The sequence below is a fragment of the Lygodium microphyllum genome, chromosome 1 (assembly GCF_053477565.2).
Source record: "Lygodium microphyllum isolate KBCC chromosome 1, Lygodium_microphyllum_v1.1.10, whole genome shotgun sequence".
NCBI lineage: Eukaryota > Viridiplantae > Streptophyta > Polypodiopsida > Schizaeales > Lygodiaceae > Lygodium > Lygodium microphyllum.
Window position 1 is genome coordinate 183,753,552 of NC_141135.1, and position 13,484 is coordinate 183,767,035.

Below are 13,484 nucleotides of genomic sequence, written 5' to 3' on the forward strand. Positions count from 1 at the left end.
CAAACAACGTCACTGTGTCTCCAAGATGGGATCATCAAGGGCATGCGCATTATCTGATTAATAGTACATTATCAGCCACCTACTCTATCATGCACTCAAGTAACTATGTGTGCATCTCTAACAGTATTGAGTCAATAGAAGCTGAGATTGACAACTACATTGATTGTACTCCTGGTTGTAGCAAATCAACTCCAGTGTGTCTTACCCTTAGATAACAAGAAGGATGTTGATGACACAAATGTCGGGGAGGACCTATGTGTGGGTAGCCAAAGCGAGGACTTATCTTCCTATGATAACTCGATTTACAGCCTTCATTGAGGAGAAAGCTAGAACGGGTAGATTGAAAAAATTACTAGCGCTCTGTGGACCTCCACGAAGGGTGGATGAGCTCCCAGTCGAGTATAATGGCACAATTGCTTTTGAGCTTCCAGGCACAGATAGCAAGAAACGAATGATGGGTATGGAACAAAAATATGATGGTCACCTGTGGTCGCGGCCCTCACAGACAAATATGGCAATTGAGTGCACTGTGCGCTTGATCTATTGTCTTGGAAGTCTTCAATGTCTTAGGATCACTTGTCCTTACTACATAAGAGAGGGAAAATACAATGAAGTTTTTTTCCATGGTCACTTGGATAGAACCGTGAGCATGGGTTATCCTGCAAGTGAGGGAAACTCCAAGATAACATGTCACTATTGTCTTAATGTTGCTACTTGTGCTGCCATTTGCAAATGCATGATCTATTATGTGTTGCCACTGGATCCTACAATGACACGTTTGGTGATCCATGTTGGGGAGCATGCTCACAGTGTTCAACATGGCACTATGAGGGCAACCCTTGACAAGGTGTGGAGTCTTGTGAGCACGGTCCTAAAGATCGAAAAGGGAGGCCCATGAAAAATACAGATGCTAGTCGCTCGGCAGATGTTGTTTGAATCTTTAACAAAAGAAGACGAGTCGGAAGCGACAGAGGTGGACCTTAATCATTTTCTAGAAGAAATGATGCCACTTGTGCAGAATAAAGGGTAGGCTTGTGCATTATTATTTTCTGCTTACAATGTGTGTCCTGCATTTGAAATAACCCTCTAATAAACACATAGGTTCAAAGGCATTGTTTCACAAGAGAGAGCCAAACAAGGTTAGGTGTTTGGTGATGGGTATGACAACATACTTCTTTTGCAAAAACATTGTGTCTTCCCATTTTTCCATGGAAGTAGATTTCCAGGACAAGGTGATGCCAAGGAGAAGTGCTACTTGTTTAAAATGTCCACCAAGGGACCAGCATCAGGGGTGGACTTAGTGAATCGTATGAGGCGAATTGGGACTGGAGATTTACGACGTGCATGGGTGCACTTTGATCATACCCATAGGATTGATGGGTGGGAAACTATGTCTTGTTCAGTTTATGATCATGGATATGTGGCAACATAATGAAAGCTTTTATTGAAATTAAATTGTTGTTAATGAACACAATACTAATGTATCAATCATGAACTAGCATGAGAGCATTACAAGTAATTGCAATATGTGAATTTAAAGAGGAGGATGAAGAGTCTCAAATCCTGTTTTGGAGAAATTTGAATTCTGTCATGGTTCAATGTGGCCATGATCCACCTGACTTTGCTGGATTTATGTCCCATGAGGCAAGTGTGAATTGGATGGCAATAAGGGCTGTGTACAATGGAGGGCCTCATAACATAATGGAAGGGAGGGAGCGTTCTTGTCTTTTTCATTGGGAGCAAAGTTTGCAAAAGCATACCAAGAAATTAGTCACTGTGGATAAACAAATGCACCACATTGAATTGTGTGAAGCATGGAGGCTAGCAACGACAACTCAACTAGCCTCACTTCAGGCCTCTGCTATCCAAGATTGGTGGGCACGAAATGTAAACAAGGAACACATCAAGGCTTTGGATAGGTGGTTGAAATGGTGGGAGCAAAGAATTGCCCACTGGGGAGGAATTGAATCTCATGTAAGTGTGACATTTTTTCCAGCTCATTAAGATTTGTTGCACAATGTAGCAATGGGGAGAGCTACTGATTCTATTTTTGGATTTGACTCCGCAGGCTAACAAAAGTCCTTGGGAACATGCTCAAATTCCAAGCATAAACTTATCAGAAAGTGTCCATGCTAGTTGGTTAGCAGGTGAGGGTGGAAAACGAAAGATATCACTTTATGATGCATGTGTTAGTGATGTTTTGAATGCATATATTCAATGTGCAAAGAGGTTGGGCTATACCACAGGGAGGTTTATTGGATCTGGGCCTTCTATGGAGTCTTTGTTGGCTAGTGCCAGCAAAAGGGAATCCCCAAATCCCTCCTCTGTTGCACATGCGTTGCAAGGTGTTGTAGCTGGAAGTCCTTTGTACGAGGAGCCTATAATGCAAGGTGATAAGGAGACTATGCAAAGAAAAAAGAAGGGAGGTGGAGCAACTGTAAGTTCTCATAGACCGGGATATGTGATGGAGTCAAGGCAAAGGAAAATCAGGGGCAGGCCGCGGAGTATACAGTTTGACGATGGAAAGATGGAAGAGATATGTATCGAAGAGGATGAGGAGATACCAATCAAGCCCTTTGCAAGTGGAGTAAGTGCACCAAATGTGGAAACGTCAACCCACGTAGAAGAGGTAGAAGTGGCACAGGAGGAGTGGGCTTTACGAAGGACACCACCTAACTGTGTGAGAAAGTGTTTTGGTATGGAGGGTAGAAAGAATTGCAGCAGCAAATTACAGAGTCGGCAAGTGGGGTTAGTTGCACCATGCTTTTGGTCTGAGAGAGCCTATAAGAACAAGGCCATTGCACAATGGATATGGTTCTATAATCATGATGTCAAGCATACAAACGCTGTGCAGAAACAAGTGATAGCATCACCAATTGTTCCATCTTTGTGGCCAGTTGATATAGGAACAAATATATCGAAGGAAGAGTGTAGCAGCCTAAGACAGGCTGGTTTCAAGTTTTCCTGCTTTACAACACCACCAAGGAACGAGAAGAGCAAACCTCGTATTTCTACAGAATGTGGTTCAAGCGAGAGAAGACGCAAGTGGAGACATGGAATTTCCAAAGATGCACAAAAGAGAATAGAGGCAGCAGGTTGCATGGTTGTGACATTCTTGGAGGAGGTAGTGCAACTTGAGAGACAACATTAAGTATTTCGAGTCTTGACAGAGAGTTGTTATGATGTGCACATCAAAGAAGAGCCTAGGTGCACTTGTCCTGATTTTCAAAAAAGAGAATCTACCCAAAAGGCATTTCTTGCTTGCAAACATATGTATTATGTGTACATGCACATACTTGACCTTCAACCCAAGGAGCACATGGTCATACATCAGCCTGCACTAACCCCCACTGACCTTGCCTTTGTGTTAGGGCAAACACGTAAGATATGCCCTGTTATGTAGGAAGCCCAACGTAAGCATGGCTCATTCATTGTTTTGGAGGACTCATCATCATGCACTTCATTAGGGTGTGACATGTCCTTTTTGTTACATGAAGATCTTGGAACCTTTCTAGATATTGTACTCCTTTTGGGTAATGCAAAACTTTGGAATGTTATTATTTGTTGTGATTATTCAACACCATTGCTCCCTTTATTGTGAATGGGTTAGTAATGCATGATGTGCAATATATGTTTGACATGTCATTTGTAGAAAGCATCCAAGGTTGTTTCAAAAATCTCTAAAAATCAATTTCAATTGCAAAAGCACGAAATCAAAAGCTCACAAAAATAACACACCCGTTCATTTTGTCATGTTTTGATATAAAAAAACCGATAAATCATAAACTTTGACAAGGAGATAGGGAAAAATGAGGCTAAACCTCATGATTTGCCACTACCATACATCCACAAACAATCATTATATTTTTCTTTATTTTTGTGAGCCGTATTTCTATTTTTCCCTTATTTTTCCTATTTTCTTGATTTATTTTTCAATAAAATATGCTATTTTATGATTTTTCTTGTTCCAATCACTTCAACATACTAACATTCAATTTATTTTCCATTTTCCCCCCATAGAAACACATTTCACCCACCCGAAACGACAAAACTATCATTTTACCGCTTAAAAACTGCATTTCGGGTTTACGAGAATTAAATAGCGCATGTAGATCATTGCAAAATCAAAATTTTCTGATAAACAACAATTAATCATGATGCAACCAGCACTCAAACAAATTTTCATCCAATAAGAACATCATTACCATCATAAACTATCAAAAAACTTCATTTTCCTTCATAAAAATAATCATACCATATTTTTACGAAACCCGAGACGCATTAATTGACTATGTGACCAGCGGACGGAGCCTCCATTGCTTTCAATCCAATGCTGCACATCAATCTTCAACATCTTCATCAATCTCCATTACTGTTTGCTTCAATCTCCTTCCCGATTCCTCCTTCAAGATAGTACGCATGAACAGCCCATAGAGAGGAGAGAGAGAGAGGAGAGAGAAAGACTAGATTCTGATCTCTTCATCCAGACAGCCATGTCCCATGTGAAGACCGACGATAGAATCAAGAAAGAAGGAGAAGTTTCCCAGTATCATCTGTTAGATAGGTTGCTTGCAGCCCAAAATTCGAATTGGGAGGGGGCATGGCAAAAAAATCGGTGCAGTTTTCTGCAGGCCGCCATATCTCCACGCCACATTTTTTTTCAAATTGAGGGGGGGGGGGGGGTTAAAGTCCCAAAGGGCACCCCCGCTTTGGCCTAAGTTTTGGTCCACCTTTTCAAATCTTGGCCAACTTTTGGCTTCTTCCGCGTCTGGACTCCGTTTCAGCCTCTGAAAAATCCTGCGCATCCGTCTTGGCATCCCGCACTGACTAGCAACTCTCGGCATCCTGCACGGCAGTCAAAAAAATTATAAAAAATCCACAAGTGTCACTCGGGCGCCTTTTAAAAGTCCTCTTTCACTTGGTGCTTAAAATCGTCCTAGCTGCAACCGCCGCCTTCGATGTCGAATATTTTTTCCCTAAATTCTGGATTTTTTGGCAAATTTTAGGCACATCCTGGGCTCAAAACTCCACTCTCAACTTCAAACCAATAGTGTTTTGGCATATTCTTTTTAGCTATCAATGCCCATGCAACTTCTATAATATCCCTATACCTAAAAGAGTAAATTGTCTTTTTATCCCGTAAGACCTCAAGAAGCCACTAAACTCATTATAGAGGTACTCTTTTCCCTCCATTTGATCTCAAGGACTTAACTTTCAAGCGTGTTTCTATTTCAATAGCCGCCTTAAAATATTTGAAGTGCTCAAATATATCACTTTTTTCCTTCATGAAATATATCCATAGCTTCCTTGAACAATCAATAGTAAACATGACAAAGTATTTGCTACCACCAAGAGATACATTTTATGTAGGCCTCCAAACATCTGTATGCACAAGATCAAGTATATTTCTACTCACATCTCTGTCATGCAAAAAGGGTTGCCTTCCCTATTTACCACACTGGCATGCTTCACACACTTTATAAAATTTTGCAACTCTAAAAGTAGGTAATCCTGTAGCCAATCCTTTGGACTACATTTATTTTAGCCTTTGCACATTTGCATGTGCAATACATTTATGCCATATTTCATTGTATGCAACTACTCCTTTTTCTTTAGTGTACATATCAGCATTCATTGCAAAAATTCCAACATCTAAAGTAAACATGTTGCCAACTCTACTTCCTTTTGCGTGACCAACCTACACTTATCATTAAAGCCTTTTACAAAATACTATTTTGCATTTAATCAAACATGAAATCCTTGCTCTACCATTTGGCCAACAGATACAAAATTCTTTGTAATTGATGGCACATGCAATACATCTAAAAGACTCTTTGTCTAGCCACCATGCAAGTATAAGAGAACCTTTCCAATGTGTGAGATTGGGTGGCATGAATCATTACATGTCAACACATAACCGGGATTTTGTAAGTCCCGCATCTTTCCAAACCATTCAATATGACTAGTCATATGATTAGATACACTTGAATCAACATATCATAGATTATCATGTGTCCCCTTTCTTATAATGGTATTCATCATATGCTGCATAACAAGGAACATATGCTCATTTTTGTATTCATTGTTTTGTGAAAATGATGCATTATTTTCTGCATGCAATTTATCACCATGAATATTATCCTTCATAGCATAAAAATGGGTTGCAATATGATTTGTTTTACCACAATAATGGCAAACAATAGCAAAATTTTTAGAACCTCTATTCTACCATCCACCTCTTCCTTTAGAGGTCCCCCTACCTCTAAAGTTTCCACGGCCTCCTAAAACCTGCATTTTACCAAATTTCTAATTTAACATGTTTATTTAGTTATCACCAACATCTCCCATACCATGGTCTCTTGAAGAGGATCTACCACGTCTCCTTTCTAAACTTGAGTAAAATACTTGAATCTGTTCACCATTTCTTTCAGACAAGTCACTCTGCATATTGACCTCTTCAGTAATCATGAGTGAGACCAACTCATCAAAATTTGGAAATCTGTACAAATAGAAAAGTGACAAATGATTTCCAAGCCTTCCCATTATTAAGGCCATCCAAAGTAGATGAAACCAAATCATCATCATCAAGCATTGCATGAATCATTGCTAAAGCATCTGCAATGCTCCTCACTTTCAAAGCATACTCATTGACAAAAATTTTCCCTTTCTTCAAGGTTTTAAACTCTTTCTTGAGTTAAATCTTTCGTGCCTTTGTATTTACTGAAAACATGTTCTTAAAATTGATCCAAGCTGTATGTGAAGTTTTTGCATTCTTACTATGTCCCAACATAGTATTATCAATGACTGTAGATAGGCAAAAAATCACCTTTTTGTCTTTTGTATTCCATTCTTTCCACGCCTTTAATTCATATATAGTCACAAGGATACTCTGCTCCTCTAGATCCTTTTCTTCACCTAAAACAAACTCATAAAGGTCATTTGCAATGAGAAAGTTCACCATATGGAGCTTCTATGAATGGTAGTTATTCTTGTCTACTTCTCAATTATGGAATTTTCATTGTTATCTGCCATTATCACAAAAATGATACAAAATAGTAAACAAGTTTTTTGTAACCTTTCCCAATACAAGTGCACAACAATATATCAAACAACATTTTTAACTGGTTGCTCAATAGTACATGCAATCTACAAATTGTTTGTAGATAAAACTTATGTTTACTTCTTGCCAAACACCTCAAATTTTATAGATTTGAAATCTACAACCTACGCATCCACTTTTAATCTTGATATAGTCAAACTTGAAATTGTTGTATGCAACATTGTAGCTCTAAAACGAGGCCCGAAATAGCCTTAAATGCCCAAAAAAGTAATGGACAAGGTGTGAAGCGCATATTTGCAAAATATATAGTGCTTTGCTTGCACACCAAATCTCACATCAATCTGAGATTTTCACTCTTCCTTACTTTTGATGTCGTGCCATACGCAGACATGATGTAAAAAACCTTGGAGTATATCATCAGGGGTTTTTATTGATTAGAGAGTCAATGCCATATTAGTCATTAGTGTTCATAGTGTGGATAGTTTCAAAATATGGGACTTTTGGACAAGTTTAGCTTATTTTTGATATCTTGGATATTATTTCTTATAAATATTCTAAAAAATATGTAGTAAACTTCTAGAATAGGGTGAGATGCAAAAGCAAGTGGCTTTTTAGCTAGTTTTGGGAGATCTCATGCAAAAAAGGAAGAAGAAGGAGCAATCTCACAGAATCGTGATCACGTGTTCTAATGTTTTACCCCCCTTTCTGAGCCAACAAAACCATCAAATTTACCATCTAAGAAACAGAGAAGAAGTTAGTGTTTGATACGCATTTTGGGTCTACTAGGGACCTCCATGAGATATCATGCTTAGAGATTGCTTCCAAGTAGTCCCATACAAGGATTTTGCTTATCTTCTCAAGTTCTATGAATAGATAGTGCTTTCAATCATTGAGCTTTGTCTTTATCTTTTGTACCTCCTATTAATTTTTTTCTCTTCTATCTCCTATTCTCTACTTCCTTCTCTCTCTGATCCTCGGTGGATATGACCTTTCGACTAAAACCCCTTGGACATTGGTAAACCCGATGTGAAGGGTCATCAAAAGGAAAGACAGAATGGGAAAATCTTCAAGCACAATATCTAGTGATATTTTGTAGCAGCTAGTGTAGAATATGAACATGCTTATGTAGGTACAACAACAACAATAATTGATGTAAGATTTTTCTCAAATAGAAGCTGATGTAGGCTTTTGCTCAAACAGAAACTATTGTGATGAATGCTCTATAGGTAGTAGAGCATGAGATGAAGTTGTTTAATGGTAGATATGTATTTGTATATTTACAAATCTATGCTCAAATAATATAGTTCTTTGGGGTGGTAGCTTAACTTGCATGGAGTTGGTATTTTATACGGGTCATTGTACATGAATTGAAAGCTTGAGTTGCTGAACTATATATGTAGGATGCTGGTTGGGTAACTTTCAGGAAGATACTATGGGAAAAATTCTGCATTGAAGACACGAGTTTGATTATCTACCACAAGACTTTCTAGCAAGGGGTTCTAAAACTCAATAAGGATCTTGTGGCTATAGAGCTATTAAGAGAATATGAAAGTTTGTGTGAGTAGTTAGATCTTGCAGAACATTAGCAAGCTCTTGCAAGTCGAAAAATTGAATTATTTCTATAAGCATCAAATCCTAAGCTTTAAGAGAAGCCTGATGATTTGTTAGAGGATTAGATTATAGAGAAAGGGCTTAAAACAAAGCAAATGCATGTTAAGGATGTTGTTACTACATTGGTGAAAAATCATAGAAGAAGATAATGATTTCATGTATCTAGCTTGCCAAATGTTAGGAGTAAAACAATTGATGTATCCAGTAAGCCACGTGCTTCTATGGCTATAAGCTTATGGCTACACGTACTATTCCCACTACTAGGGAAGATGTATTAGTTGAATTGGTTAAATGAATGCATGATCTTTAGTTGAAGGTTGCAAAATGGGATGAGAAATAACAATAAGAAAGGGGACAGGTAGCAACACCTAAACCAAGGAAAAGATGTATATGATGTGATAGTTTGCAATATGAAAGGAAGTATTGTATTGCTTATTAGGAGGCCTTGGCGTGACAGCTCATCTTTTGGAAATATGGTGAGATCCATGCACAAGAAATGGGATTTCCTCTTCCTTTGAATTTTGGAAAGGGAGGTATGCAAAAGTTTTTGGAAGACTTAGCTGTCCGAAATGCTTATAAGCAGCTATTCATGCTTCTACCTTTGGTCTATAGTTGCATAGAATGCCTAGCTAGTTGGTATGAAGGCTGCAATATGGACATATGCTTTGCATGCAGCTGAAAAGAGAAAATTTATTGATAGTGAAATGTCTCATGCAGGGCAAGACATTCATGATACAATTGGCTTGGAATCACTAGTACATGCATATTGAGTGTATGCATAAATTTTAGAAAAAGTGTAAAATACAAATGTACTTATGGAAGAGAAATGAAAGAGAGATGAAGATAATTGGAGGGACATCTAAGAGAGTGACAAGAAGAAGTATGGATCAGCCCAAAGCTACAAATCAGTCACCTTCCAAGCATGTAATGGAAGAGGTTGGGCAGGAGCAAAAACATGATAGCAAAATATGGCAAAGAAAAGGGCAAACATTTGGAATATATAAGTTGTTGTTTGATATTGAGACAGCCGCAAATGCCTTAGAAGATCCTATAATAGAATTAGAGTTGGCCATTGCATCTTTATATTTTCTTAATACATCTATATGAGATTTATTTTATGTAGGGACTCAAAGGGAGATTTGTAAAGTGTTGGATGCACGTAATTTTTAGGACATGGTTCTCAGTTTTGAGACAATTCATGAGCTAGAGGCTACAAAGATAAAGGATCCTATGTATGATACTCCACAGCTGAAAAATGTTTCAAATGCTTGGTCGAAGGGCTTGATAGGCATTTCAAATATGCTTCAAGATATGGATTGTTTCACTATTTTTTGTGATGGTTAGCATGTGTTAGATGCAAGTGATGCTCAATTTATATGTGATATGGTATACAATTGTCAGTATAAGCAGCTGTCCATACGCTTGACTCTGAAAGAGCATGCATGTTGCTATGTATTTATTGATGGATGCATTGATAGCATGTATAGAGAGATTTAACAGCCTCTAGTATATGATGCATACCCAAGGCTTGATGACCCTAGAGTGGATGCTTGGTCTGGTGTTAGAGTTGTGCAATTTCTAATCATTTTGATCTATGATCTAGGGGGATGCCTTCTTATGTGCATGATGAGTGGAAAGTTGATGCTATGGGTGTTTGACCTAGGTGGTGCATTGGTGGCATATATTGGAGGATGTGTAAGTTCAGATGGGGTGGATATTGGGCCGCTACACAGACATAGAGTCAAAAACCCTGGAGTGCATTGTCATTTAGGTTTCTTACTAACCTAGAGAGTTAATGTCATATTCTTCATTAGTTTTAGTGTCCATAGTATGGATAGTTCTAACATACGGGGTTTTTGGACAAGTTTAGTCTATTTTTAATATTTTTGCTACTATTTCTTATAAATATCGTGAAAGGTATAGAAAACTTCTAGAATATGGTGACATGCAAAAAGCAAGTGACTTTTCAACTTATTTTTAGGAGATCTCATGCAAAAAGAGGGGCTTTTGAATTTGTGTGACATGATCATAGTTTTCATGCAGCAAATAGAACTTTGATTGGGAGAAAGAAAAATGAGTGATTTGGGAGAACCTTGATCAGGTGTCCTAGGGATTTACACCTCTTTTAAAGCCAATGAAGCTATCAAATTTTCCATTTGAGTTGGAGAAAAGAAGCTAGTAATGTTTGGTCTACATTTTGGGTCTAGTAGGGAGCTCTAGGACATTTAATGCTTGGAGATTGCTTTTGAGGAGTCTCGAACAAGGATTTTGTTTAGCATCCCAGGTTCTATCAATATATAGTGCTTTGAATCATTGAGCTTTGTCTTTATCTTGTGTACCTATTATCTATTCTTTTTCTTCTCTTCTATCTCCTATTCTCTACTTCCTTCTCTCTTTGATCCCCGCTCAAGGAAGTCATTATATATATATCCTCTACATCACGTGTATTCAAGGCCTATTTATAAATATCCTTATCTGTGAATTTTCCTTGAATAAAACATAACCCTTTTCTGTTCAATATGTAAATAACCCCTTGAATAAAAATTGTATTTTTAAAATACCTTATTTTGAACCCACGTGATGCACACATATATTCATAAGTAACTTACCCGAGGATCCTCGGTGGATACCACCTTTTAACTAAAATCCCTTGGACACCGGTGCATCCATATCTATTATCTAAGAGAAAGAGTGCAAGAATGGGAGAGCTTCTTACTAGTTGCTTACTTGCTCAAATCATTGCTTCTTCTCATTCACTTTAACCTTCAAAACTAGTCTCTCTCAGTGATACCACTCTGATACCATGTCAAGAATCATGAGGTAGGGGGGACTTACTTGAGCTACTGTACCAAACACACATCATACACAAAAGAGGAAGATCACTTAATGACAAAGAAGAGAGATGGAGGCCAAAACATTTCCTTATTGGCTTTTTTTCTTCTCCCATACACAATACAATGTACACAAAGCATAAATAAGATACAACATAGAGGAAAGTGGCCTACTAAGTCGAACAATGTATAACTAACTATACTAATCAACTGGTATTATAACTATGCCAGCTGTAGGTAGGTGAAACAAACTAAATATAATAAGTAATAAGTTAGTGGCCACATGAGGATCATAATGACTAGCGACATGCTAAGTATAGATATGCGGACCTATCTAGCTAGGTGGTCTATAATCGATGTCCACACGTGTTGAGAATGCCATCTCAAAAAATCACACTCTACCTAAGAGACACATGAAATCTTTTCATAAATGGGAATCTCATAGAATTTTAATTTATGGACATGTAGTGCCACGATAGTGCTTATGTCATGGCTACTACTAGTACTACTCTCATGAGATGATCATGCAATGGAGATGGTCGAGGATTGATCATATACTCATATAGCTTGGCTTGAGTAGGATGATGCCTAAAGAAGGCCTCTACTTTACCTTGGCCATCATTCTACATAGCTATATGCATAGCCTATGCATCTATGTATGCACATACATACATACAAATGCATAGGCTATGCATACTTTCTACTAACTATATCAATACCAAATCCAACATTTTAGGATTTTCCCAAACACAATGGTGACCATGTCACCACATCACAACAATATGCTCCTTCAAGTAGCTTAACTACCATGGCCTCTAAAATGAGTGTACTCTATAGCCTAGGGATTAGAGGGCTAGTTTGAATCTAGCAAGAAAATTGAAGCTTATGGGCTATCACAAGCAATGTATGATCTAGTGCAATCACCTTTGATAGACATGGACTGATTGTGCCAAACTTGGACATGCAAGCATAACTTGCAAAGGTTGGGTATCATTGGTGAGAAGAGACTCTAGCAAAATTATTGAAAGAGAGAGAGAGAGAGAGATGAGAATTATAAGAAGGAGATATAGGAAATATTATTGAATATCTAGAAAACTATAATTTCCTTCCTCTCCTTCTAGATGAGGAAAACTATCATTTCATTGTCCTTCTAAAATTAGGGTAATGTGATGCTATCTTCTTCTTTTCTTTCTTATCATGATGACTTGGCGAGAGTGGAGTGATCCATTGGTTGTGATTCCCAAGCGGCTCTCTCCTTGCTAGGTGTACCTTTTGTGCCTTACAAAATCATCATTTCATAACTATATATTGCTTATTCATGTGTCCCACATTGTAACTCATAATAAAGAGTCTAAATGGTATCCATTAAGAAAAAGAAGATGAACTATGTATCTTTACCTTGCTAGTATGACTTGTTTTGAAATCATTCAAATATTGCATTGATTTGCTTTGGTCCCTTGCGAAATGTTGAAGGGTGGTGTCCTCATTATATTTTGCATAAATTGGGTGGGAGATCTAGAACATTTTATGCGCATGTGTGTGCCATCGGGGCCCATGTGCCATTATGTTGGTATAAATTGGGTGGGAGATCTAGAAAATTTTATGCGCATGTGTGTGCCATCGGGGCCCGTGTGCCACTATGTTGGTATACACACCAACACCAACACACACACATTCACACACACACACACACACACACACACACACACACACACATATTAGCATTGCATTATGTAGCAATAGATGAATATCACAATAGGCTTTAAACCTACAAACAAAACATATCATCATATTGAAGTTCTTTAATACAATTGTAGATCATGTGATAAAAATGAAGACAAATAAGTGAATTAAAAGTCTTGTATCTTTCATGCCCTATTTAATGTTGAATGGTTACTTTAACAAAATTGAATTATGCCTTGAATTCTTGTCGTATTTGATGTTGATGGATAATGGAAATGAAATTGAGATATGTGTCTTAC

At 37.8% G+C, this 13,484-nt stretch overlaps 1 protein-coding gene across 1 annotated transcript; it reads left to right on the forward strand.

Annotated features, from left to right (window-relative positions):
• The first annotated feature begins 826 nt into the window (after positions 1-826).
• Positions 827-10,015, forward strand: LOC148042060 (uncharacterized). Its single transcript, XM_087662237.1, has 4 exons — positions 827-847; positions 1,145-1,412; positions 1,496-1,974; positions 9,842-10,015. The coding sequence occupies exons 1-4, from the start codon at positions 827-829 to the stop codon at positions 10,013-10,015; spliced, it is 942 nt and encodes a 313-aa protein (XP_087518363.1).
• The last annotated feature ends 3,469 nt before the right edge of the window (positions 10,016-13,484 follow it).

What these genes read in the sequence shown, in the direction of transcription:
- LOC148042060 (XM_087662237.1), top strand. Translation starts at nt 827, where the DNA reads ATGAGGGCAACCCTTGACAAG. An exon ending in TGAGGGCAACCCTTGACAAG is followed by an intron (nt 848 to 1,144) that starts GTGTGGAGTCTT and finishes AAACAAGGTTAG; the next exon opens with GTGTTTGGTGATGGGTATGA. An exon ending in GTCTTGTTCAGTTTATGATC is followed by an intron (nt 1,413 to 1,495) that starts ATGGATATGTGG and finishes ATCAATCATGAA; the next exon opens with CTAGCATGAGAGCATTACAA.